The sequence below is a fragment of the Aethalodelphis obliquidens genome, unplaced genomic scaffold (genome assembly GCF_003676395.1).
Source record: "Aethalodelphis obliquidens isolate GAN/ISIS:26980383/991018 unplaced genomic scaffold, ASM367639v1 scaffold5, whole genome shotgun sequence".
NCBI classification, from domain to species: domain Eukaryota; kingdom Metazoa; phylum Chordata; class Mammalia; order Artiodactyla; family Delphinidae; genus Aethalodelphis; species Aethalodelphis obliquidens.
The window spans coordinates 32,667,956-32,695,634 of NW_020837949.1; the positions used below are offsets into that span (position 1 = coordinate 32,667,956).

The 27,679-nt window shown below is 39.9% G+C and overlaps 1 protein-coding gene across 4 annotated transcripts in view; it reads right to left on the reverse strand.

Annotated features, from left to right (window-relative positions):
- Positions 1–27,679, reverse strand: part of MET (MET proto-oncogene, receptor tyrosine kinase) — a 128,252-nt gene that overhangs the window by 49,548 nt on the left and 51,025 nt on the right. For 3 of the 4 annotated variants that reach the window (XM_027102125.1, XM_027102124.1, XM_027102123.1), the window contains exon 3: positions 8,598–8,789. The exons of the other annotated variant lie outside the window; for it this stretch is intronic. In XM_027102125.1, coding sequence (XP_026957926.1) covers positions 8,598–8,789 — 192 coding nt within the window. The remainder of the gene's footprint in view (positions 1–8,597; positions 8,790–27,679) is intronic. 4 annotated transcript variants of the gene reach the window in all.

Consider the following 27,679-nt stretch of genomic DNA (forward strand, 5'->3'; position numbering starts at 1 on the left):
CCCAAGTTATCCAGATTTCAGTTAACCAATTTTTCTATCTTGACGTACTTCTGGTGCTCACCACCTTTTGTTTTTCCTACTCCTCACTCCTCCCTGCCCCCCAATTTTTTCATATTTCCCTGATTGTTGTCAATCACTTCAAACTGAAAAGGTGAAAAAAATTTTCATTTTCTCACACACAAGTAAAAACCAAAACAATACACCAGCCTCTCTTAATAACCTGACTCTGTTCTCTGCCTCATTCTGTGCTTTCTACTTCACTGGAGATCATTCATCCCTCTGAACCTGCCTATAGGTATTTGCATTTTGTTTCTGTCTCTCTTATACCTTCCATTCTATTCAGACCTGCTACATAACAGTCACCTCCTCCTACTGTTTTGTCTCCTATCTTCTTGCTCTCTTTAATATCATTTCCCCTATCTATAATAAGAAATCCCTTCTTAATTAATAGGTCATCATCTTTGACTTTATCAACTATCTTAAGCCCATCCAAATATTCATTTCCCAGAAAGGATTAACATTACTCTTTTCATAAAGGAGCTCTTTGCACCTCTGGAACTTGGATAGATTGATTTGGTGCATTACCAGTTAAGACTTTTTGTCTGAAGAACACCATATATGATGGTAACTGAGCCTTTAAATGGGTATTTTATTTACTCCTCACAATAATCCTACAGGGTAGGTACTATTGTTTTCCATAAAGAAAAGATGACAGAGAATCTCAGCTAGAAAATACAAGAGTCAGGTTTCCAAGGAGCTTTATCTCATGCCAGAATCTGTTTGCTTGACCTCTTTTTAAACACTCAACTGATCTACTCTTGGAGCACCAGAGTAAATACCAATAAAAAACTTCAACTCTGAGCTCCCAAGAGCCACTTATGAGTCAAAGCATTAAAACAAATTTCACAATATATTTGCCTTGCCAAATACTCCTTGTTTCAGTAATCTTGGCTGCACAAGTTAAGTGTGCCTAAGGAGAAAGACTCCACATCTAACTAGTTTTTGACGGCACAGAGGAAATGTTATTAGTACAGCTGGCAAGCTCAACTTTGATCATGAGCTAGGATAAGTGTGGCTTGTTATAGAAAAAGGAATGAACCAGAGAAGACAGGAAGGCTGTGTGGAAAAGTGAGACGACTGCTTGGAGTTTCAAGCAGAGGTCATATCACAGATGCAGATACATTTTTAGTTGATCATTAGCCCTTTCTCTGGAGGGATACCTATTGCTATTGTTTCTATCATTAATTCCTCACTTTCTCTTATTGCCAGAATTCTAAATGAGTGGGTAACCACTTTAACTCTCAAAATACTCCCGAAGCAATGTTTGCAAGAAGTTAGGAGTTCCTTTTGGTTGTCATGGAGATATTTCTAAGGACAGAACAGAATCAAGCATTTAAATTTAATTCTTATGATAAATCACCTGGCAGTCTTAGGACAATGAGCAAGAAATAGAAGACTGGCAACTATCTTTTGAGTTTCTACTGTGACAACTAATCTTTAGTGTTTAGTTCTCAAAACCATTTTCTTTAATGTTCTTGAAAATACAAGACTAGGGTGAGGGAGTAGGGAGGAATCTGAATTTACTTGACTGTGGTGGCTATGATCTCAAATTACCTGGGGGAGGACAGGGGAAGAAATATATGTAAAAATAAAATAAAACCTTGTGGCTAGGGCCCTAAATTCATGACCCTGAACAAAGTAATTCTATGTAATATATCTATAAATACATAAAGGCCAGACCTCTTCACCCCACAGACAGAGTTCTATTTTTTATTTTTATTTTTTGCATTACACGGGCCTCTCACTGTTGTAGCCTCTCCCGTTGCGGAGCACAGGCTCCGGATGCGCAGGCTCAGCGGCCCTGGCTCACGGGCCCAGCCACTCCGTGGCATGTGGGATCTTCCCAGACCGGGGCACCAACCCGTGTCCCCTGCATCGGCAGGTGGACACTCAACCACTGCGCCACCAGGGAAGCCCCAGAGTTCTACTTTTGATTAAACTGTTATAGAATTTAATTTTCTTTAGGAAGGATGAATACAATTTAACATGAGATACTGTTTCTCACATAACGTGAGATACGTGGTTTTTCTCCTTATTTTTTTAAAGTAGACAATTCAGTGGTTTTTAGCATATTCACAGATTTGTGCAACCATCTTCACAACTAATTTTGGAATATTTTCATTACCTCAGAAACCCCAAACCCCTTAGCCATCATCCACCCTAGCCCGTCATACCCTCCAGTTCCTGGCAACCACTAATCTACTTTCTATCTCCCCAGATTTTCCTATTCTGGACATTTCATGTAAATGGAATCCTACAATATGTGGTCTTTTGTAACTGGCTTCTTTCACTTAATGTTTTCAAGGTTCATCCATGTTGGAGTATGTATCAGTACGTCATTCCTTTTTATTGCCAAATAATATTCCTTTGTATGAATATACTATATTTTATTTATCCATTTATCAGTTGATGGACATTGGGTTGTTTCTACTTTTTGGCTACTATGAATAATGCTGCTAGGAACATCCAAGTCTAACTTTTGGTGAGAATATATATTTTCACTTCTGTTGGATATATACCTAGGAGTGGAATTGTTGGGTCTTAACGGTAACTCTATGTTTAACCTTTTGAGGAACTGCCAGACCATTTTCCATATGGGATGCATAATTCCACATTCCCACCAGCAATGTATGAGTGTTCCAATTTCTTCACATCCTTACTGACATTTGTTATTTTCTGTTTTCTTGATTATAGCCATCCTAGTAGGTGTGAAGTGGTACTTCATTGTGGTTTTGGTTTGTATTTATCTGCAAAATGTTTCCTTAAATTAAGTAAAAGACAAGTTTACTTCTGAAGGTTCACAGCCTTCCATCCATTCCTCCTGCCTGAGACTGACACTTGGGCATCACCTGCTCAGCCTCCCAACCAGTTCTCTGAAGAACATACCTCATGGTCAGACTGGACTTTTGTAAAACAGAGATCTAGAGAGGCTGGAGGTGGGGGAGGGGTAGAAGAAACAAAAATGGATTCTCACTAGGAGAAGCAGAGTGGGAGATGCAGCACATTCCCCAGTGAATTGAGAGAGGGAAAAAAAAATGTAAGTGAAGGAGATGACACCATTAATAAACAAACTGGGTTATAACTGGATGTGAACTTACAGATCCAGGAAATGAGTCTGCTTTCTCTCTAGTTTCTAGTACAGATCTGGCACATAGTAGGTCCAAAAGGCATATCTATTGCTTAAACATATGAATAGACTGAAATAATAAGCCTACGTAAGCCTTGATGAAGGGATGGTTTTTTTTTAATGCTTCAGACATTTAGATAACCTTCAAGAGTTTGGTTTGCATTTTCAAGGTATGGTTTCTGATGCCTTTTGCAATGTACTGAATATTTGTGCCCCCCCACCCCCAAGTTCATATGTTGAAATCCTAATCCTCAGTGTGATGGTGTGAAGAGATGAGGCCTTTGGATGCTGCTTAGGTCGTGAGGGTGAAGCTCTCATGAATGAGGTAAGTGCCCTATAAATGGGACCCCAGAGAGTTCTCGTGCCCTCTTTCCACCACGTGAGGACACAGTGAGAAGATGGCAGTCTGTGGACCCGGAAGCAGGCCCTCATTAGACTCCAGATCTGCTGGCACCTTGATCTTGGAATTCTCAGCCTCCAGAACTGTGAGAAATAAATGTTTGTTTTTTTAAGCCACCTAGTCTATGGTAATTTGCTACAACAGCCCGAACTGACTAAAACACCAGCTATAGGTTTATATCTTAAGTATGTGAGAGAAATCGGTATTTGTTTAGAAAGAAATCAGATATAAAGAGTTTTGTTTCAACCAAGGTAAACATCTAATTTTCTGGAATTAAAAAAATGAAACATAAGAAGTGGAAATTGCTGACTGGTGCTGACAACTCAAAATCAGAAGTAATAAAACAAAGTACCAGGTGGCAAAAGTTGAATTAAATGAAACTTTCCTCTGTTCTTTCACTCTTTTTTTGGTAAGTGGGCACAAGAGCTTCTATACCAACCTGACACTATAAAGGCCAGGGTATGTACAAAAAGTAAAACAATTTTTTTAATGATTATAATATCGATGTGTATGTGTGTTTCAACTTTTTGAAATGAGTCAGAGTGAGTCAAAATGAGTCAATACCAAACTGAGAACTTTGTAAAAAATTTCAAGCATCTAAAAACCAAATAAGCTAGTAAATTTGTAAAAATTAAAAAAAATCCAATACTTTCAAATCAGTATTCCAAATACAATGATTGTGGGATTCGCCAATCTATATATAGAGTATATCTGTCTGAATTTTGAAAAAACTGATATATTTTCTGTTTTAAAATGTCTCTCCATTTTTTCAAATAAGCACCCAAACAAGAAATTCCAGTTATTCCCTGTTACTAAAAAACCCAAAACAAACAAAAGGTTAGCACTTTCCCATGGTTTCAAATATGTATGGTGTTTTAAGTTTCTATGCTATAAGAGTTTATAAGATATATATATTTCAAGACCATGCATTAATTCATTTTAGGAGACTATATACGAGCTGGGCTTAATTTTTTGTTATGGACATAACTCTGAAATTATTATTTACAACAGGTACTTTTTCTCCCAAAAGAAATTTCAGAACCCATGAAGTATATTTTCCTCTAAAGAAATATAGCAAAGCTACCATTCTTTAGAGATGTAACTAAATCAATGATGTACACCTTAAAAAAAGGCAGATGATATTTTTATCTGAGCATTTTATAAAGGAGACGGGTAAGTTAGCAATCGCTGAAGAGGAATGTTCAAGTTCAAGCTTTGTTTGGCTGTGTCTCTGCAGGCTGCTCACAGCACTGATGAGTTGATGATCTGTGTCTACATAGTCTAAAATAGCAGTAATCCCAAATGAAATGTATGCTGCAGGCTTCGAGCACAAAGCACTGACATGCCATGATGGCAGCACAGGAACTGAAGAAATTTAGAGACAGGAGGTCAATAGATGAATTAATTCTTCTTACTAGAAGTGAGTAATTATTGTCAAGTTCACTGATTACTAACATAATCCTTTAAGTGATGGTCATAAGTAATGATCATGAGCTAACGATGTCTTTTTAGGTGGTCCCTACCTCTTGAAGTTTCTTGCTTAAGACCAACTAGTCCAGTTAAGAGGCACAAGAGAAAAGGGGTTATGGGTGGTAACAGCATCAAGGAATTGGGGAAAGGGGAAAGGGTGATGGGAGAAGAGCAAGAATAATGCCAAAGAACCTAATGAAATCTGTGACAGTGCTCAGGCAGCAGCCACTGTATATAGACAAGGTAGCTGCCCAGTGAATGTGGAGCTGAACTTGCAACAAGTCTTGAAAGTGCCTCCCCACTCCCACCCCACCCCCATCCACTTGCTCTCCCTGGCCTGACAGTCATGCACAAATATTTTAATAACGATGCTTGCATCTAGAGATTAAAGGCCTTATATAAGTGCTGTAAAAAAAAAATCAAGCAAGCATTGTTTTTGGATGTAGATTAGATGAGGAGCTCAGAAGGGGAGATGTGGGCAATCCCTGTGATTAGTCCTGTGATCTTCATGAGTATCCTGCTTCCCTCTCCCATGTAGCCCTGCACACTGTGCTCATGTTCCCCAGCCTTGTTCTTTTCTACATCCGCTCTGCCTCCAAAATTTGTAAGAAGGCGTGTTCTTACTGTTTACTTATACTATCTCAAACATTGCTTATCATATTATTTTACTTCAGAGCAACCCAGAGTGATCACACAAACAAAAACTGTTTTTGAAATCTATATCTACACTGACATAGCTCTACAGATAGACCTGAATGTATGTACACATTAGTATATTTAGACATAGCTGCACCTGTGTAAGTTACACGTTTAAATGTTAAAAACATGTCAAAAATGTCTTCTCTTCCATACGTATAATATTGTTAGCTAAACAATATAATTCTTTCTAATCAAATAACCACTGTGAAATACCTGATTCACTTTGCACCCGACAGCTGGGGCTGAAGCTTGTATTCCCAGTCAGAGTTGAACATAAGCACAATAGGAAAGGCAGAAACAGCTGCAAACTCTTGGGAGAAAACATTTGCAAAGCAACTTTGCCTTTAGGCTTCAGGGTAGGAAGGAAGTAAAATCATTTTTCTATTCCTTTTCATGTATGGCAGCTGTCTTTGGGAAAATTATGTCCCTTCTATATTGTAACAGAAACTTCATAGTATTATTAAAACATGGGTTGTAGAAACTTAGGCTTGGCCACAGATTCAGCACTTCAGTGCAGTCAAAACATTTACAGAACTTGGCAGGTTACTGCTTGGATAGATTAAGCTGGATGGTCCCCAAATTTTTGCTGCACTCCTGACTCCGCCTCCACTTTATTTGCTGTAAACAAACTGGATTTCAGTGATGTTGACTCTTTTATCCTTTAAATGGTTTACGTTTATTTACATAAAATTTTACTAAATGGAATTCTTCTGGGCAAGTGTCAGAGAAATAGATCCTCTCTTTGTGGGTTTCAGTAGCCCTGTGTTTTTTATGTCTTTGTTTTCTCTACTCTTCGTGTCAGATACATGTTTTTATTTCCCCTACTGAAATTTCAGTTCCTCAGAGGCAGGTTCTGTGTCACTGCTTCCTTTGCTGCACTTACTTGCCTAATAAAGCAAAGTTAGTACCTTCTTGATACATATTTGATGAATTAAGAGCCACCTGGTTTAAAAAAAAATCAAGGATATCAGTGCTTTTCATAAAATAAATATCTACTCATATACTTATTTTCATCTTTGGTGTTATGGATGCAAAGGTGTACTATGGCTTCTTTTATGAAAATGCTGGGAGACAAGAATAAAACATTTGTTACATTTTTAATAGAAATGTTAAAGCATTTCTAGTATAATGAGACTGATGTATATAACATATCACTTGGGTTGTGAAATCTGTCACACAGTAGAATTTACTTAGCTATTAAAGCAATCTATTTAAAAATGGAATTCTTTAGAATCTGGAAATAGGCCAGGAACCTTATGATGTGAAAAAGTGTCAGACCTAAAGTGGCTGTAGAAAGTTTATTAATATGGAACTGGATTGGTGAGGTATTAGACAATTAAGAAAAAAAGAAAAGCAGAAAAAAGATAAAGGGAAGCAAATCAACATAGTGAACACAATAGGAATTCAGTAGAGGAATTCAGTCATCCTCCTTTAGATTTTTCTTGGAATTCTACAGAATAACATCAACGTAAACTAAAAACACATATAAACACCACATAACAAACACATTTTACAAGGATAATAGATACGATCATATTTCAAATATGTTAGAGTGCTTGTCTGTGTGGGAGGAGACTGGGCATCTCTCCTTCACATTTTGAGGAGCTAAGGACAGCATTGAATATTCTGAAGTGGGTGAATAAGAACACTGGGCTGGGGGAGTGGGAGCAAAAGTGTAGTTAATTGTGAAGCAATAGGCGGAGGGGAGACCAAGTGTGGGATTATTTAGATAAGAGGATCTACAATATATGATTCATTTTGAGGTGGGAAAGTTGTATTTACACGTTTCGAAAAAATTCCACCATGCCCACTAGTACAAGAAAAACATTTGATCAGTACCCAGACTGCTATAAGACAGTGGTAACTTTTAAAATATATATTTGTTAAAGAATACAGATAGAGAATGTACAGATGGGCAAGTCATAGGAAAACATCATCGTCCTCAATTCGTTTACTAAAAGTCATTGCTGGACTGGGCTGTTAATTATGTCAGATGATTATGAAATAAACATCCTTCTTTAAAAGAAATTTCTAGTCTTTGTGGAAAATCAACATTTCCAATAGAAACCATCGTCACTGTGCATTAACCAAGAATAATCTACTAATGAACTCATGTTGAAAGCACTACCAATAACTATTAAAGCAGCAAAACAGACCCAACACGAGAGCATTTTAATTTCTGCAAAGTGCTAGGCTTCTTGTATCTAGGGGACACGATAACTGCAAGTCTGAAATGTGAACTTTTATTGTATGGAAATACTGTTGCTATCCATTAAAGGTATTTCTTAACAAAATCCGGATCTTTTTTTCCCAGTGTTTGCACTTTTTTGTGTCTGACCCCATCATTTTGCAGAATCAGGAGAACTGGAGTTACAATGGGATTTTGATGATAACGTCCCTTCCTAACTCCTGCCAATATTTCTCAATGATGTGAATGTTTCTTCTCATGGAGACGCACAGTTCACACAATAGCTCTCTTTTGATCCGTAGCTTCCCTTGAAATAGGAAAACATCGCCTGGAAGCGCTTTAATTGTTTCATTTTATTTTCCAATCATGTGATAGAAATCATGAATGGAAAAAAAAACCCCAAACCATTCCAGGCAAGAAAATTAAAGCAACCACATTTAAATTGAAAGTTTTAAGAATTTAACAACGGAAAATAGGCCATACACTTCATAAAAAGTGGACCAAGCTTCATTGTTTTGCTTTCAGTCTATGCCTCTAGCTTCCACTGTGATTCTCACTTAAAGTATTTGCAAACACCTTACTGTAAAAAGAGAAGGAAATTAACTGCATAACACCGGATAAAACAGACACAGCCACTCTCAGAAAGTATGTACCTGCATGAATCGACCCTCTGATGTTCCAAGATTAGCGATGGTGAGGTCTCCTTTAATAAAGGTGGATATAGATGTTAAGAGGACTTGGTTGAACTGGCCCATGAATAAGTCAACGCGCTGCAAAGCTGTGGTAAACTCCGTTCGGTATTCATCACTGCGCGCTTCGCAGCCCGATGAATTTCTCAAAAGTGTCTGGAATAAAATATGGTCATAGAATTAATGTGAGTCCAGATGTGAGCAAGCTATTAAGAAACCTTTTTGGTGTGTCTTTTTAGAGCTTGGAGGGAATGGCAAGGATAATAGACAGTTTGCAAATAGACAAATAGTCCCAGAGAGGCAGAAACAATTCTAGTGACCTAAATGACTCTAGTACCAGTAGGTGCTGCTGTGTATATACAGACTCTAAAACTAGGGGCAAATCTTTCCCTCACAGTTTGTGTCATGGTTTGATATGTATGTACATAAAAATGGAACTTAGCTGGTGCTAGTAAAAGAAAAACAAAACTATGAATGTTTCAGGCCTGGACATGAAGGTAATGCTTCTAGCAGGCAAGTCCAATGAGATGAATATCAACTGGAATAATCATAAATGTCAGAATCACACTAGGACATTGTATTTTAAAACGTGTTCCTTAGTGCATTTGTGTGCAGTGGGGTGGTGGGGATAATTCATGGGGAAGCGGCAGAGCACAGACTCCAGACCTAGGTGCCTGCATTAAACCCTGGTCCTTAATGGTTACTCGTTGTATGTAATTTCTATAACCTCCCTGTGTTTGTGAAATTCATGTTATCTCTGTTATAGTTCCTCCATTTGTAAAATTGAGAGAATTACAGAAATGTACTTACCTTACAGACCTGTTGTAAAGATTAAATGAGCTGGTTTACAGAAATCTCTTATAATAGAACCCAGCACAGAGAACACAGAGTATTTGTCCTCATTATGGTGAAAGGCTCCAAAAATGTAAAAGTTGTGCAGCAAATGCTTTGTTAACCAGCTAACTAAAAGGCAATTACCACTAAATCAGGTATTTATCTTTTATCTTTAACTTTAAGTGAAAGGATTTAAAGAATATTGTTCACGAATACATGACAATTTAAGTACTATGGATCCCTCCCTTCACCTCGACACTTCAGTCTGCTGGTCTTCCTTCTACTACTTCTCAGATTGTAACATTTGTCTCCTTTGCAGGACCATCCATGCTTGCCTGTCAATGTTAGAGTTTCTCAAGACTCCATCCTAGGGCTGCTCCTCTGCTCACTCACTCTTCATACTCCCCACCCAGGATATCTCAGTTATACTCTATTTAGTTGACACTCACATTTGTACCTCCAGGCTAACTTGCTCCTCTGAGCTGACTGTGCATTTATCAAACTGCCTATGAAATCTGAACTCAGATGTCTCAAAGACCTCAGGCTCAACATGACCAAAGTAGAAAACACAATCTTCCCCCATGCCTGACCTTGTGATATAATGCACCCCAGCAAATGGCTGCACCATTTCTCCAGGTGCACAAGTCAGAAATCTAAGTGTCATCCGTCATTCCTCCCCATACACAGTCCATCACCAATTCCCATCAATTGCACTTTCTAAATATCTCCTGGGTCTCTACAGTTTTCTCTATCTCTACCACGGCAACCTTCATCGAAGGCACCTCCATCCTTTCCTGAACTATGACAATGGCTTCTTAACTGGACCTACCCTGTCCAATCTCATCTAATCTCTTTCTAGGTCCATTCTCCACACTGCAGCCAAATTTTCTTTTTAAACCACAAATCTCATCATGTCACTCTGCTTAAAACACTGAACATTTCCCCACTGCTCTTCGGATCAAGGACAAGACTTTTAACATGCCCCATTGGATCCTGCATCATCTGGTTCCTGCTCAAATTCTCCAGACTCACCCTGTGCTGTGTTCTTCCTTGCTCTCTATGCTCCAGTGAGCTGGCCTTCTCTTAGTTCTCTAAATAGCTATGTGTCCTCCATGACAGGGCCTCTGCACATGCTGTTCCCTCTGCCTGGAATGCTCCTTCCACCTCCAATGCCTCCTTCAGATCTCAGCTTGTCATCAGTTCCTCAGAAGGCCTGCCCTGACCCCAATATCTAGGTCAAATGCTTCTATTATAGACTGTCATAATACCATTTACTTTGTGAAATAGCACTCATTATAGCTGCAACTACTATTCGCTTGTGTGATATGAGAGTGATGTGAGACTTCTCCCAAGTGGCTCCCTGTCTTTAGGGACGCTGCTTGTTTACCACTGTATTGCTAGTAGTAGATGAAATATCACACATAGTAGATGTTTAATAAATACTAATTGAATAAATGCACAAGTAAATCAATTATGGGTAGATGGGGAATGAGTGTGAAGATATGAACCAATATTACTAAAGTTATTTTTTTTTTAAGGAATAGGGATAGTTTATGAGTTTATAAGGGACAAATGGAGTGACTGACCCCGACTGTCCTGACAAGATAATTGCAAATTGGTAACTTTGGGGAAGATAATGGGGGGCAAGAAGGTGTATAAAGAAGACAAAGTCTAACTTGAAGAAAGAGAGAAACAGCTCAGTTTTACACATCTTTGTATGTAGCTACAAGTCCAGGAAAATGATTTGAAGATTAGAGATTTTCTATTATTGTCCTATTATATTTGTAATAATCAGAAAGTTGTTAGAGCATATTTCAAACCAACTTAGTGCTTAAGAACAAACTGAAATAAAAAATTTAGTTACCCTTATGTAAAATAACCTTACTCCTTAATGTCAAACTTCTGTCACATAGAATGCAAAGTTCTTACATGTACTAACTTTTATGGTTAAATATCACCTAACATCCTGTTTTATACAGCAACAGCTACTTTTTTATTTTAAATGGTGATACGTTAGCAAACAGAGAGTCTCAGAGATACTAAACCTATGACTTTTAATAAGATGTTCTAGTTCTAGACATTTTTTGATATATTTATGAGTGCTATTTTACTATTTAATTGGAGACTTTTCTTCACTAAAGTGCTATAGATTGCTCTGAGGAGTAGCAGATAACTGAGATGTACTGTCAGTTCAATAGTTACCAATTAATTGGTAATTACGTTTCCATTGGTGATCAATCATCCATTTTGCAGAGAGTGCTAGAACCAGGGAAGCTTCTTAAAGGAGCAGAGGACATTTTTAAATCAAAGCCCTTCTGAAGTATTCCGTTATAGAGGTGGCTGCTCTTCAGAGTCAGCTTCTGTGATTTTGTTCATTTCTTGTTCTCCCTTTTTTCCAATGTCTAGGTGGCATTCTGGGAACTTTAAAGCCTCAGACTTGACTTGGGGTTCGGTGCTGGTGGAGATATGATGGATTCATCAGCATATAAAACAATTGGCAAATTGTGGAGTAGAGTCTTAGATTGTAAACTAGTAGCAGCCTACTATCAACAAGAGTCCAGGAACTGTCTCATTTATCTTTTATCCCCACTGTGTACACTGCCTAGCACACTGTAGGTATTTAATAACTGCCTGCTGAAAAATGAATGCAATTATACTCCAGTTTGCAAAGTAACCAGGCATAAAGCTCATTTGCCTCCCCAGCTTGCTTTGTGGTCTGCCTTGCTGAATAGGGTGAGCTGGAGAACAGAGGTTTAGATGCATCTGAGTGTCTGCAAACCTGCAGGACCTCACTGATCTTTTCTAAATGAAGGGAGAGAAACAGGACCAGAACTTTAGCTTCTATGTGTCTGTTTTCTCACATGTAAGGCTTAGTAAGTGTAGAACTCTGCATCAGAGTTAATGCAATATTTATACTCCACACTTCAAGGCTTCTCCTTCAGGAAACAGTAAGGTCTCTAAATGGTACTTCCTCAAGGACTGAGAGGGATTCCTGTCCCCCACCCCCCCCCAAACAAATTCCAAAGTATAGAAACACTGAACAATGTTGGAATAGGATGTACAGAGCTCCTTGATCTTAAAAAATTGTGCAATGGAGCCGAAAACCAAACATCATGTCAGGGTCAAGTGGCATTCAAATTTCAGAAGCCAGGGGACCCCAACCTTTTTCTTTTTCATTTTCTCCTCAGCTGAGATCTGCAGGAGAGGGGCACTAACTTCGAGGAAAACGTAACATTCCAGTGTTCACTGCAGGAGAGGGGGACTACTCCTTGTCTCTTCCTGCTGAGAATCCTGATAAACTCGACGCTTGGGGTCAGTGTGGCAGGAACTGGCTTACAGAGCTGCGGGCTGTCGTTATGCTTGAATAGTTAGACCTTTAACTATTAGAGGGAGCCTTGGTTTAAACTCTCAGCATTGCAAAGGTAAGGTATCTTGTAAATACTCCATCTGATTCACCATGTCCCTTACAGGTAACGAGTGAACGTGTTTGTTGCTCATTTGTGCAGGAAAGATGGGGTGACTTCTCACCACTTTACACACAGTTCCTGGTGTGATGTTGGAGTGGGACTGTGTCCAGCTGGAAGAACAACTACAGACCCACTACCCTCTCCTTGCCACTCGTGCTTCTCTTAAAGCCAAAGGTCTCGTGTTTGGGGGTAAAAGTGAACATATCTGGTGAAAAGCAGTTCTCTGGTACAACAGCTGCTTTGGGGCACTGCAGAAGAGCCTACAGAGAAAGTTTTCCCCCAGCACCAGTTGAGGAGCCAGACTAATGCTCTCTCTTTGGTAACAAAGGGAGGAAGAAGGAAGGAAGGAAGGAAGGGAGGGAGGAAATCAATCTTTACCCTGCACCTACACTGTGCCAGGCACTGAGTTGGGCATTTTCACGTACAAGCAGACTCACAGCAGTCCTGGGAGGTTTTATCACACTGAGTTTCAGGAGGAGACGCAGGGCAGCCAAAGGTGGTGGCCACAGGTTCACACTGGAACAGGCATTCGAATTTAACTCTCTCTGACTCTCAAGCTCATGAATTGCTTTTGCTACTGTTTACTATTCTGGGCAAAGTTCCGAGAGTTGTACAATTAGAAAAATGGAAAGGGCCTTAGAGACCATCTTACTCCAGTCCCTCACTTTATGTATGAGAAACTGAAAGTTAGGGAAGTTGTAACTCTAAGAGAGTTGGAATCACTTAATGAAAGTTATCATTTAACACGTAAACCCACAACGCTTCAAAGAAGGAAATGTATTGATAGATTTGCCCACCCCTGATTCCTTTTCTGAGAGAAAGGCTGGAATTAATCATTATTTTCTGGACCATGGCACAGAAATGACCACTAGCATTTTGGGCTGCTCTAGTTAGCATGGCTCTCAAATTTACCTCTTTGTCACCTATTTTGGTTAACGACATTATTCCATCCCGGTCACTCGAAATTTCAGCCATCACCAACTCCTCTTTCTCCAGCATCTCTCACATCCAAGCAGTTTCTAGGTCTCGCTCAACTCTGTTTGCAGTGTCTCTCCTGTGCAGCTCTCCAGCCACCCCTGCACGCCTGCCCCAGGATAGGTGTTCCTCACTGGCCTTCCTGTCTCCCATCTCATCTGCCTTGAAGCAGTTACTTCCTTCTTCAAAATTTTAATTGCTTCCCAAAGGCCTGCAGGAAAAGTCCAGTCTCCTTAGTATGACATCCTAACCTGCCTTGATTAACATGCTTAGTCTTTTTTCCACTAAGGCATTAAGATTTTCCATTAAGATGGTCAGGTGACCATCTAGGACACCATGGGAATCTCAGAGTGACTATCCTGACACAAGACCCTTCCCATTTTGGATTCTTGCATTTACTTTGGCAGCTGATGGCCCCCTCCCGCTGGCCACTGACACCCACTCCCTGCTCACGTAAACCTTAAGGCTGGCTCTCTCCTAAAGTCTCTCTTTACGATGTCTTTTGAATGACAGAAGTAATGTGTTTTGGGACTTCCCTGGTGGCGCGGGGGTTAAGAATCCGCCTGCCAATGAAAGGAACACGGTTCGATCCCTGGTCTGGGAAAATCCCACATATCGCGAAGCAACAAAGCCGGTGCACCACAAATACTGAGCCTGTGCTCTAGAGCCCGCGAGCCACAACTACTGAGCCTGTGTGCCACAACCACTGAAGCCTGTGCGCCTAGAGCCTGTGCTCTGCAACAAGAGAAGCCACCGCAATGAGAAGTCTGCGCACCTTAACAAAGAGTAGCCCCCGCTTGCTGCAACTAGAGAAAGCCCGTGAGGCAACTAAGACCCCACTCAGCTAAAAAAAAAAAAAAAGTAATGTGTTTTATTGGATGGGGGAGGGGAAACAGTGACAAAGAATAAGAATAGTGGATAGTACAAGGGCACAGGAAGATACCATAGAGCTCTAGATACTTGAGTCAAGAGGGAAAAAGAAATAAAATCATCCAGTACAATACGTTGTTTAGGTTATACACATGTGTAGCACAAGTAAAGGCAAGGGAAAGATGAACAAACAATTCACAATTGCCGTTTACTCACTTTTCTGGGGCAGGAAGGTAGGAATAAGACTGGGTGCGACACATGAGGCCTTCAAAGGCATTGGTAATATTCTCTTTTTTCAGCTTCGTGGTAGAGAATCAGTATCTGTTTTATTTTGCATACACACTCACAATACATACATGTATATAGTACATTATTCTTTTGTATATATTACTATATCATTATAAAAATAAATTTTAAAGAAAACAGTGAATAAATGGGAGGGAAGAAAGTGAAAAGAGCCGATTAAATACTCTCTCCACCCCAACTTTTTTTTTCTTTAACATCTTTATTGGAGTATAATTGCTTTAAAATCGTGTATTAGTTTCTGCTTTATAACAAAGTGAATCAGTTATACATATGCATAAGTCCCCATATCTCTTCCCTCTTGCGTCTCCCCCCCCCCACCCCTCTAGGTGGCCACAAAGCACTGAGCTGATCTCCCGGTGCTATGCGGCTGCTTCCCACTAGCTATTTTACGTTTGGTAGTGTATATATGTCCATGCCACTCTCTCACTTTGTCCCAGCTTACCCTTCCCCCTCCCCGTATCCTCAAGTCCATTCTCTAGTAGGTCTGTGTCTTTATTCCCTAGGTTCCTCATGACAATTTTTTTTTTTTAGATTCCATATATATGTGTTAACATACGGTATTTGTTTTACTCTTTCTGACTTACTTCACTCTGTATGACAGACTCCAGATCCATCCACCTCACTACAAATAACTCAATTTCGTTTCTTTTTATGGCTGAGTAATGTTCCATTGTATATATGTGCCACGTTTTCTTTATCCGTTCATCTGTTGATGGACACTTAGGTTGCTTCCATGTCCTGGCTATTGTAAACAGAGCTGCAATGAACATGTTGGTACATGACTCTTTTTGAATTATGGTTTTCTCAGGGTATATGCCCAGTAGTGGGATTGCTGGGTCATATGGTAGTTCTATTTGTAGTTTTTTAAGGAATCTCCAAACTGTTCTCCATAGTGGCTGTATCAATTTGCATAACCATCAACAGTGCAAGAGGGTTCCCTTTTCTCCACACCCTCTCCAGCATTTATTGTTTGTAGATTTTTTGATGATGGCCATTCTGACCGGTGAGAGATGATACCTCGTTGAAGTTTTGATTTGCATTTCTCTAATGATTAATGATGTTGAGCATTCTTTCATGTGTTTGTTGGCAATTGGTATATCTTCTTTGGAGAAATGTCTATTTAAGTCTTCTGCCCATTTTTGGATTGGGTTGTTTGCTGTTTTGATATTGAGCTGCATGAGCTGCTTGTACATTTTGGAGATTAATCCTTTGTCAGTTGCTTCATTTGCAAATATTTTCTCCCATTCTGAGGGTTGTCTTTTCGCCTTGTTTATGGTTTCCTTTGCTGTGCAAAAGCTTTAAGTTTCATTAGGTCCCATTTGTTTATTTTTGTTTTTATTTCCATTTCTCTAGGAGGTGGGGCAAAAAGGATCTTGCTGTGATTTATGTCACAGAGTGTTCTGCCTATGTTTTCCTCTAAGAGTTTTATAGTGTCTGGCCTTACATTTAGGTCTTTAATCCATTTTGAGTTTATTTTTGTGTATGGTGTTAGGAAGTGTTCTAATTTCATTCTTTTATATGTAGCTGTCCAGTTTTCCCAGCACCACTTATTGAAGAGGCTGTCTTTTCTCCACTCTACATTCTTGCCTCCTTTATCAAAGATAAGGTGACCATATGTGCATGGGTTTACCTCTGGGCTTTCTATCCTGTTCCATTGATCTATATTTCTGTTTCTGTGCCAGTACCATATTGTCTTGATTACTGTAGCTTTGTAGTATAGTCTGAAGTCAGGAAGCCTTATTCCGCCAGCTCCGTTTTTCACTCTCAAGGTTGCTTTGGCTATTAAGGGTCTTTTGTGTTTCCATAAAAATTGTGAATTTTTTTGTTCTAGTTCTGTGAAAAATGCCAGTGGTAGTTTGATAGGGATTGCATTGACTCTGTAGTTTGCTTTGGGTAGTATAGTCATTTTCACAATGTTGATTCTTCCAGTCCAAGAACATGGTATATCTCTCCATCTATTTGTATCATCTTTAATTTCTTTCAACAGTGTCTTAAAATTTTCTGCATATAGGTCTTTTGTCTCCTTAGGTAGGTTTATTCCTAGTTATTTTATTCTTTTTGTTGCAATGGTAAATGGGAGTGTTTTCTTAATTTCACTTTCAGATTTTTCATCATTAGTGTATAGGAATGCCAGAGATTTCTGTGCCTTAACGCTGTATCCTGCTACTTTACCAAATTCATTGATTAGCTCTGGTAGTTTTCTGGTAGCATCTTTAGGATTCCCTATGTATAGTATCATGTCATCTGCAAACAGTTACAGCTTTACTTCTTCTTTTCTGATTTGGATTCCTTTTATTTCTTTTTCTTCTGTGGTTAAAACCTCCAAAACTATGTTGAATAACAGTGGTGAGAGTGGGCAACCTTGTCTTGTTCCTGATCTTAGTGGAAATGGTTTCAGTTTTTCACTATTGAGGATGATGTTGGCTGTGGGTTTGTCATATATGGCCTTTATTATGTTGAGGAAAATTCCCTCTATGCCTACTTTCTGCAGGGTTTTTATCATAAATGGGTGTTGAATTTTGTCCAAAGCTTTCTCTGCATCTATTGAGATGATCATATGGTTTTTCTCCTTCAAATTGTTAATATGGTGTATCACATTGATTGATTTGCGTATAATGAAGAATCCTTGCATTCCTGGGATAAACCCCACTTGATCATGGTGTATGATCCTTTTAATGTGCTGTTGGATTCTGTTTGCTAGTATTTTGTTGAGGATTTTTGCATCTATGTTCATCAGTGATATTGGCCTGTAGTTTTCTTTCTTTGTGACATCTTTGTCTGGTTTGGTATAGGGTGATGGTGGCCTCATAGAATGAGTTTGGGAGTGTTTCTCCCTCTGCTATATTTTGGAAGAGTTTGAGAAGGATAGGCGTTAGCTCTTCCCTAAATGTTTGATAGAATTCCCCTATGAAGCCATCTGGTCCTGGGCTTTTGTTTGTTGGAAGAATTTTAATCACAGTTTCAATTTCAGTGCTTTTGATTGGTCTGTTCATATTTTCTATTTCTTCCTGGTTCAGTCTCAGAAGGTTGTGCATTTCTAAGAATTCACCCATTTCTTCCAGATTGTCCATTTTACTGGCATATAGTTGCTTGTAGTAATCTCTCATGATCCTTTGTATTTCGGCAGTGTCAGTTGTTACTTCTTTTTCATTTCTAATTCTATTGATCTGTCTTCTCCCTTTATTTCTTGATGAATATGGCTAATGGTTTATCAATTTTGTTTATCTTGTCAAAGAACCAGCTTTTAGTTTTATTGATGTTTGCTATCGTTTCCTTCATTTATTTTTCATTTATTTCTGATATTTATGATTTCTTTCCTTCTGCTAACTTTGGGGTTCTTCTTTCTCTAATTGCTTTAGGTGTAAGGTTAGGTTGTTTATTTGAGATGTTTCTTAAGGTAGGATTGTACTGCTATAAACTTCCCTCTTAGAACTGCTTTTGCTGCATCCCACAGGTTTTGGGTATCGTGTTTTCATTGTCATTTGTTTCTAGGTATTTTTTTGACTTCCTCTTTGATTTCTTCAGTGATGTCTTGGTTATTAAATAGTGTATTGTTTAGCCTCCACGTGTTTATATTTTTTACAGATTTTTTCCTGTAATTGATATCTAGTCTCATAGCGTTGTGGTCGGAAAAGATACTTGATACGATTTCAATTTTCTTAAATTTACCAGGGCTTGATTTGTGACCCAAGATATGATCTATCCTGGAGAATGTTCCATGAGCACTTGAGAAGAATGTGTATTCTGTTGTTTTTGGATGGAATGTGCTATAAATATTAATTAAGTCCATCTTGTTTAATGTATCATTTAAAGCTTGTGTTTCCTTATTTATTTTCAGCTTGGATGATCTGTCCATTGGTGAAAGTGGGGTGTTAAAGTCCCCTACTATGATTGTGTTACTGTCGATTTCCCATTTTATGGCTGTTAGTATTTGCCTTATATATTGAAGTGCTCCTATGTTGGGTGCTTAAATATTTACAATTGTTATATCTTCCTCTTGGATTCATCCCTTGATTATTATGTAGTGTCCTTCTTTGTCTCTTGTAATAGTCTCTGTTTTAAAGTCTATTTTGTCTGACATAAGAATTGCTACTCCAGCTTTCTTCTGATTTCCATTTGCATGGAATATGTTTTTCCATCCTCTTACTTTCAGTCTGTATGTATCCCTAGGTCTGAAGTGGGTCTCTTGTAGACAGCATATATATGGGTCTTGTTTTTGTATCCATTCAGCCAGTCTATGTCTTTTGGTAGGAGAATTTAATCCATTTACACTTAAGGTAATTATCGATATGTATGTTCCTATTACCATCTTCTTAATTGTTTTAGGTTTGTTATTGTAGGTCTTTCCCTTCTCTTGTGTTTCCTGCCTAGAGAAGTTCCTTTAGCATTTGTTGTAAAGCTGGTTTGGTGGTGCTGAATTCTCTTAGCTTTTGCTTGTCTGTAAAGGTTTTAATTTCTCTGCCTAATCTGAATGAGATCCTTGCTGGGTAGAGTAATCTTGGTTGTAGGTTTTTCTCCTTCATCAATTTAAATATATCCTGCCACTCCCTTCTGGCTTGCAGAATTTCTGCTGAAAGATCAGCTGTTAACCTTATGGGGATTCCCTTGTGCGTTATCTGTCATTTTTCCCTTGCTGCTTTTAATATTTTTTCTTTGTATTTAATTTTTGATAGTTTGGTTAATATGTGTCTTGGTGTGTTTCTCCTTGGATGTATCCTGTATGGGACTCTCTGTGCTCCCTGGACTTGATTAACTATTTCCTTTCCCATATTAGGGAAGTTTTTAACTATAATCTCTTCAAATATTTTCTCATCTTTTTCTTTTTCTCTTCTTCTTCTGGGACCCTTATAATTTGAATGTTGTTGCGTTTAATTTTGCCCCAGAGATCTCTGAGACTGTCCTCAATTCTTTTCATTCTTTGTTCTTTATTCTGCTCTGCAGTAGTTATTTCCACTATTTTATCTTCCAGGTCACTTATCCGTTCTTCTGCCTCAGTTTTTCTGCTATGGATCCCTCTAGAGAATTTTTAATTTCATTTATTGTGTTGTTCATCACTGTTTGTTTGCTCTTTAGTTCTTCTAGGTCCTTGTTAAATGTTTCTTGTATTTTCTTCATTCTATTTCCAGGATTTTGGATCATGTTTACTATCATTATTCTGAATTCTTTTACAGGTAGACTGCCTAGTTCCTCTTCATTTTTTAGGCCTGGTGTGTTTTTGCCTTGCTCCTTCATCTGCTGTGTGTTTCTCTGTCTTCTCATTTTGCTTAACTTACTGTGTTTGGGGTCTCCTTTTTGTAGCCTGCAGGTTCGTATTTCATGTTGTTTTTGGTGTCTGTCCCCAGTGGCTAAGCTTGGTTCAGTGGGTTGTGTAGGCTTCCTGGTGGAGGGGACTAGTGCCTGTTTTCTGGTGGATGAGGCTGGATCTTCTTTCTGGTGGGCAGGTCCACATCTGCTGGTGTTTCTTGGGGTGTCTGTGGCCTTATTATGATTTTAGGCAGCCTCTCTGCTAATGTATAGGGTTGTGTTCCTGTCTTGCTAGTTGTTTGGCACAGGGTGTCCAGCACTGTAGCTTGCTGGTCGTTGAGTAGAGCTGGGTCTTAGCATTGAGATGGAGATATCTGAGAAAGCTTTCGCTGTTTGATTTTACTTGGATCTGGGAGGTCTCTTGTGGACCAGTGTCCTGAACTTGGCTCTCCCACCTCAGAGGCACAGCTCTGATGCCTGGCTGGAGTAGCAAGAGTCTGTCATCCACACGGCTCAGAATAAAAGGGGAAAAAAAGAGAAAGAAACAAAGTAGAAGATAAAATAAAATAAAATAGTTATTAAAATAAAAAATAACTATTAAAAATTTTTTTTAATAAAAAAAAAAAAAAAAAAAAGAAAGAAGAGAGCAGCCAAACTGACAAACAAGTCCACCAATGATCACAAGTGCTAAAAAGTATACTAAGAAAACAAAACTAAACTAAAAAAAAAACAAAAACGGACTGACAGAACCATAGGACAAATGGTAAAAGAAAGCTATACAGAGAAAATCACACACAGAAGCATATACATACACACTCACAAAAAGAGAAAAAGGGAAAAAAAAAAAAGTCGTTGCTCCCAAAGTCCACCTCCTCAATTTGGGATGATTCATTTTCTATTCAGGTATTCCACAGATGCAGGGTACATCAATTTGATCGTGGAGAATTAATCCGCTGCTCCTGAGGATGCTGGGAGAGACTTCCCTTTCTCTTCTTTGTTTGCACAGCTCCCGGGGTTCAGCTTTGGATTTGGCCCCGCCTCTGCGTGTAGGTCACCTGAGGGCGTCTGTTCCCGCTCAGACAGGACGGGGTTAAAGGAGCAGCTGATTCAGGGGCTCTGGCTCACTCAGGCCGGGGGGAAGGAAGGGTACGGATGTGGGGCGAGCCTGCAGCAGCAGAGACCAGCATTACATTGCACCAGCCTGAGGCCGCCGTGTGTTCTCCTGGGGAAGTTGTCCCTGGATCTCAGGACCCTGGCAGTGGCGGGCTGCAAGGCTCCCAAGAGGGGAGGTGTGTATAGTGACCTGTGCTTGCACACAGGCTTCTTGGTGGCGGCAGCAGCAGCCTTTGAGTCTCACGCTTGTCTCTGGGGTCCGTGCTGATAGGCGCGGCTCATGCCTGTCTCTGGAGCTCCTTAACGCGGTGCTCTGAATCCCCTCTCCTCGCGCACCATGAAACAGAAAGGCAAGACAAAGTCTTTTGCCTCTTTGGCAGCTCCAGACTTTTCCCCAGACTCCCTCCCAGCTAGTTGTGGCACACTAGACCCCCCTCAGGCTGTGTTCAGGCAGCCAACCCCAGTCTTCTCCCTGGGATCCGACCAAAGCCTGAGCCTCAGCTCCCAGGCCCCACGCGTCCCGGCGGGTGAGCAGACAAGCCTCTCGGACTGGTGAGTGCTGGTCGGCACTGATCCTCTGTGCGGGAATCCCTCTGCTTTGCCCTCCGCACCCTTGTTGCTGCGCTCTCCTCGGTGGCCCCGAAGCTTCCCCACTCTGCCATTTGCAGTCTCTGCCCGCCAAGGGGCCTCCTAGTGTGTGGAAACCTCTCCTCCTTCGCAGTTACCTCCCACTGGTGCAGGTCCCGTCGCTATTCTTTTGTCTCTGTTTTTTCTTTTACCCTACCCAGTTATGTGGGGAGTTTCTTGCCTTTTGGGAGGTCTGAGGTCTTCTGCCAGCATTCAGTAGGTGTTCTGTAGGAGTTGTTCCACATGTAGATGTATTTTTGATGTATTTGTGGGGAGGAAGGTGATCTCCACATCTTACTCTTCTGCCATCTTGAAGCTGGAGTCCACCCCAACTTCTTGATGTCCTAAGCAGGCTTTTCTCAGCTCACAGGAGCTCACAATAATGGTGTTAAATAGCATCTGCATGGTGGATCATGGTTTTCAAAGTACATTATCTCATCTGATCCTCTCAACAAGTCTGTGAGTTGGGTTTGTTATGATTATCATATTTCTATAGGTGAGGAAATTGAGGTTCAGAGAGTTGAGAGTAACTATCAGGGCTTGAATCCAAGGTGTTCATTTCAAACCGTGTCTTCCTTATACTGCATCGTGCTACTTACTTACAGGCTCCTAAAGTATTTCTGAGGCAAACGCACACTCTAGGGATAGTCTAAGGACCAGGGAGGGAAGAAAAACTAGCATGCCTACTCGATAGGACTGGTTCTACCCCAGCTAGGATTTGATGTGTCCCATGAACTCAGGCAAATCACGTGATCTCTCTCGGTCTGAGTTTTACTTTACTTATTTAATGAACATTTGTTCATAGTGTGTACAATGTGTCAGACATGGTTCTAAGCACTTTCCAAATATTCACTCACTGAATCCTCTTGACAATCCTAGGAGGAAACTGAGGCACTGAAAGGTCACACGACCAGCAGTGGCAGGACAAGACTGCTGAGTTGATGACCTAGGTCATCTGGCCCTAGGGTCTTCACTACTACATTAGGCTACCTACTTCTTGTCTGTAAAGGGAGAGGTTGAGAGAACTGATTTCAAAGTTCTCTTCCAGCTCTACCATGCTGTGGCTCCATGGGTGACTTTCCAAAGTCCCCCTGGGCTTGGAATCACCAGACTGCCACCAGCCCACTGTTGGAACAAATGATTGCTCACGATGTTTAAGATGCCATGAATGATCACTGTCCCCCAGCCACCAGAGGCTGCTTCAAAACACAGATTCCAGATACATCTGCCTATTCTATAAGAAGTTTTGAAAAGCATTTAGCTTTGCAAGGTTTATCCTCTTCTAAAATAATTATGTGACATCAACTCTGAGAACCAATGGTAAACATTCTGTTCTGTTTTTCTTTAAACTTGTTAAAGACTTGCTTCCTTAACCTAAAAGCTTATATACTGTCATAGGGCCAAATAATAGGAATTACTCTACAATTCATAAGCCTTGAAACAATAGTTTAGTTTTTCTTCACCTTTTCCCGAGCACTGGACATATTTTTTTAACCTGACTCAGATGTATACTTTTTTTTTTAATGAAAAGAAAACCGAAGTGCTATATACCTCAATGTATTTGATTCAAAATGTTTCCCCTAATTAAAATTATGATGCATGCAGTGAATATGCAATTACATTTAATTCAGTATAATTAAGGATGTGATATATATAAAATAGTGATTCTTCTAATTGATCTACAGGACAAATTTAGCTCATCTATAGATAATTTAAACCAGTCTTGCAGATAGACTTTTTAAAATGTACTATCTTGTGAGATCTTTGACAGTTCACTCATACCAGCTCTTCCCTACTTGCCCATGACTAAATTAACAGAAGCAATTTAATATTACCTTTATTCATAATTATACTTTGTACAAATTCTTTGGACATGTAATAATGGTTTTCAGGGGGATACATATTTCAAAATAGAAAGTCCCTCTTTGCCTAAGGCTTGATATATAGTTGGCTAAAAACTCAACTGCTTTAATTTCAGGAACTCCACTTTGCTTATTTCCCTAAATTTCATTCATGTGCTCTCTTCTCTTTGTTATATGGGACTTGGAGGCAGGTGGTGTGGAACTGACTGCAGGCAGAGACACAAAGCTTTGAACTTAGGGGTCTGCTTATGCTTCGTTCAACTTCTCTCAGTCTGTACTCAGATGTCTAAGATATTAACACTGAAGCCTGGATTCTTTGTAAAATGCAGAATCTCTCTGGCAGAGCAGGCCCTTCCCTTTGGGGTCTTTAATGCAAGGCCAGACTATTAGGATGCTATGGTCAAACCCTAAGAATGTGACTACATTGTTTTGTGCTATGAAGAGGATGCCTGATGTTGGCCTTAGTCATGATTTAAAAGAAAGATGCTTCCTCAGTATTTTTGCTGCCATGAATTCCCCTTGATGAAGTGATCTCGCCTCATGGCTTCAACAACCTGAAACCTCAGTTGGAGTTCTAGCAGAGGAGCAAAACGGGGGATCAGTTAAAGAAAGGTTGATTGTCTCTAGGAAGGAAAAAAGGGCATCCTCTCGGGCTGTGTGTAGAGCCTCAGACAGTCATGAACGTAGCATAACCAGGCATCTGGCTAGCCAGCTGCTGGCTCAACACTGGTGATTCACGAGGTGATGTATGCTGCCTCGTGATGACCTAACTTCACACACCCAAGCGCATTCTCTGTTCTGAGGACCAGCCCAGTCTCTGCAATTGCCTTCAGGCCAAGTTTGAATGTACCATTGATGACATTGAAACTCATCATTTTTCTTTCCAAACTGACTCCCTTTCTAGCTTCCTCTTTTTTTTTTTTTTTTTAATGGGAGTATAGCTGCTTTACACTGCTGTGTCAGTTTCTGCTGTCCAGCATCTCGCTTCCTATTTCTATATGGCATCAATAGCCACCCTCTCCCTAAGCCTCAGGTATCAGCCATCTTTAACTCTTCTTCTTTTCCTTTATTGTTTATATCCACTTACCAACTCAAAAATTTTTCTACTGAATTAAAGGAAATCTCATACTTAGCCTCCGACAGTCTGATTTCCTTGATTCCATAATCTCCTTCCTCAAGTCCACTTCTTAGTCATGTCCATTGGTAATCTCACAAGCCTAGTGGAGAAGAGCATGCGTTCAGGGATGACCCTGCCCTTATTGTCTGTGTGAACTTAGAGTGGATACTTAGATCTCCAAGCCTCAGTTCTTCACTTGTAAAACAGAAAAACACACACCTATCTAATAGAATTGTTTCCAGGTTCAAATGAAATGAATCCAGTGCCAGCAGTATATTAAATGGTCACTTCCTTCCTTCATTTAGTCATTCGAAAATATTTACTAAGTCTGTAGTAGGGTGAATAGAGTTCCCCCGCAAAGTCATATATCCACCTGGAACCTCAAAATGTGACCTTATTTGGAAAGAGGATCTTTCCAAGTAATTAGTTAAGAATCTTGAGATGATATTGTCCTGGATTTAGTGTGAGCCGTCAGTCCAATGTCTGGTGTCTTCCCAAGAAAAGGAGAGGACACAGAGAAATACACAGGGAAGATGGCCACGTGAAGATGAAGGCAGAGATTGCAGTTATGCTGCTACAACCTAAGGAATGCCTCGAACCACCAGAACTGTAAGAGGCAAGGAAGGATTCTTCCCTAGAACTTTTAGAGGGAGCACGACCTTGACGGACATCTTGATTTTGGACTTTTGGCCTCCAGGACTACGTGAGAAGAAATTTCTGTTGTTTTAAGCCACCAAGTTTGTGGTCATTTGTTGTGGCAGCTCTAGGAAAGTAATATAATGCCATACCACAGTACTGTTCTGGATAACTGGAAGAATACAGAAGCAAACAGAAAAGGCCTAAGTCTATGCCCTTGTGCTTAATAACTTAAATAGTTATTGTTATTATTATTTTTTGTTCGTTGGTCTAATGGGTCTTCATAATACCTAGAAGGACAGAGTCCAAAATTCTTATTATTTAGATTAAGAAAATAATCTAAAATGGAAACACTCACACCCATTTAATAGAATTATTTATAGATAGTAAGGTCAGACTTGTTATCTGTCCACTATTATTTTTCATTATTCTCTAAAGCAGGGATTGGCACCCTTTTTTTGTAAACGGTTAGGGAGCAAAAATCCTAGCTTTTGAGTGCCATTGGGTCCCTGTAGCATATTTTAGTTTAGTCTGTGTGTGCGTTTTTTAAACCTTTTAAAAATGTAGGGGCTTCCCTGGTGGCGCAGTGGTTGAGAGTCCGCCTGCCGATGCAGGGGACGCGGGTTCGTGCCTCGGTCCGGGAGGATCCCACATGCCGCAGAGTGGCTGGGCCCGTGAGCCATGGCCGCTGAGCCTGCGCGTCCGGAGCCTGTGCTCCGCAGCAGGAGAGGCCACAGCAGCGAGAGGCCTGCGTACCGCAAAAAAAAAAAAGTAAAAACCATTCTTAACTTGCTGGGTGTACAAAAATAGGTCATAATTTGCCAACCCTAGCAAATGCTTCTACCTATAGTCCAGCCTGTTCCCTCAATATCCCTTGAAGGCACTGTGCACATAGGAAGACAAGAGGTAGATACATGAAATAGCTAATAATGCAAAGTACAGTATAAAGAACACTGTTGATAGATAAGTTCTGAAAACACAGGTAGTATAGGCTATAAGAGTAGATAAGGATGAGATCAGAGTGGGCTTAGACAGCTGGGGAAGGCTCATGGCAGAGGCTAAAGTTGAGCCTGGTCTTGATACACAGGAAGAGAGAAAAACTTGGAGCAGAATATATTTTATGTGTATGTGTGTATGGACTTACATACACATGTGTACAAATGCATGTACAAATAAGTGAAATATATATATCCATTCTCCTCATGAGATATCCTTAGAATTCAAATTCTCAGAATTCTACAATGATAGGGGCTTTGGAATTCTGAATGTTAAAACGTTTGCTTCTTTATCATCATTTCCTAAGGTGAATCAGATCTAAAACAGACCAAGTCCATGTGGTTTTGGTTAGCAGCCTTCACATTGCCCTTCAATCACAATCAGGAGTGACAGAGTGATTCATAGAGAAAGTTGTTCTCAGTGAGGCAGATTTTAATGCTGAGTGTACAGAGGTTTTCTGCTTTTCTTTATTCAGTTAACAGAAAAAATTTAATGTACTTACTCATAGAAATGTAACAGATAACTCAAAAGACAGAACACCAGGTACCCTGCACTAATCAATAAAACAGAAGCAGTTCCTCCTGTAGAGTGTAAGAGCCATGGTCTATTTGTGTGTCTAACAGTGTCACACTCAGCAGAAACAGGCTGATGAATGTCTTAGTGGAAGGCCAGGAGAGGTGAAAGATGGATGAAACCAAAGTCCTTCAATTGTGCCCCAATATGTTGTTTAAACCCATGACTGTATTCTAGCCTGCATCGCTGTCATCACCTCTTATCCCTTCTTTCCATCTTATCATTGTGCAGTGAGACTCTTCACTCCTCTTCTCCACTTGTTCTTGCCCAGAACTGTTTATCAGGAACCTCAATCCGTGGGCCACCCTTCTCACTGGCCAAGGTCCCTGAGGCCCTTACCAAACTCTCTTCTAACTTTACTGCAGCTACATCAAGTCCAAGCTCAAGAAAGTTTCTCTCTGTACCAAGCATGTACTTAGTGCCCAT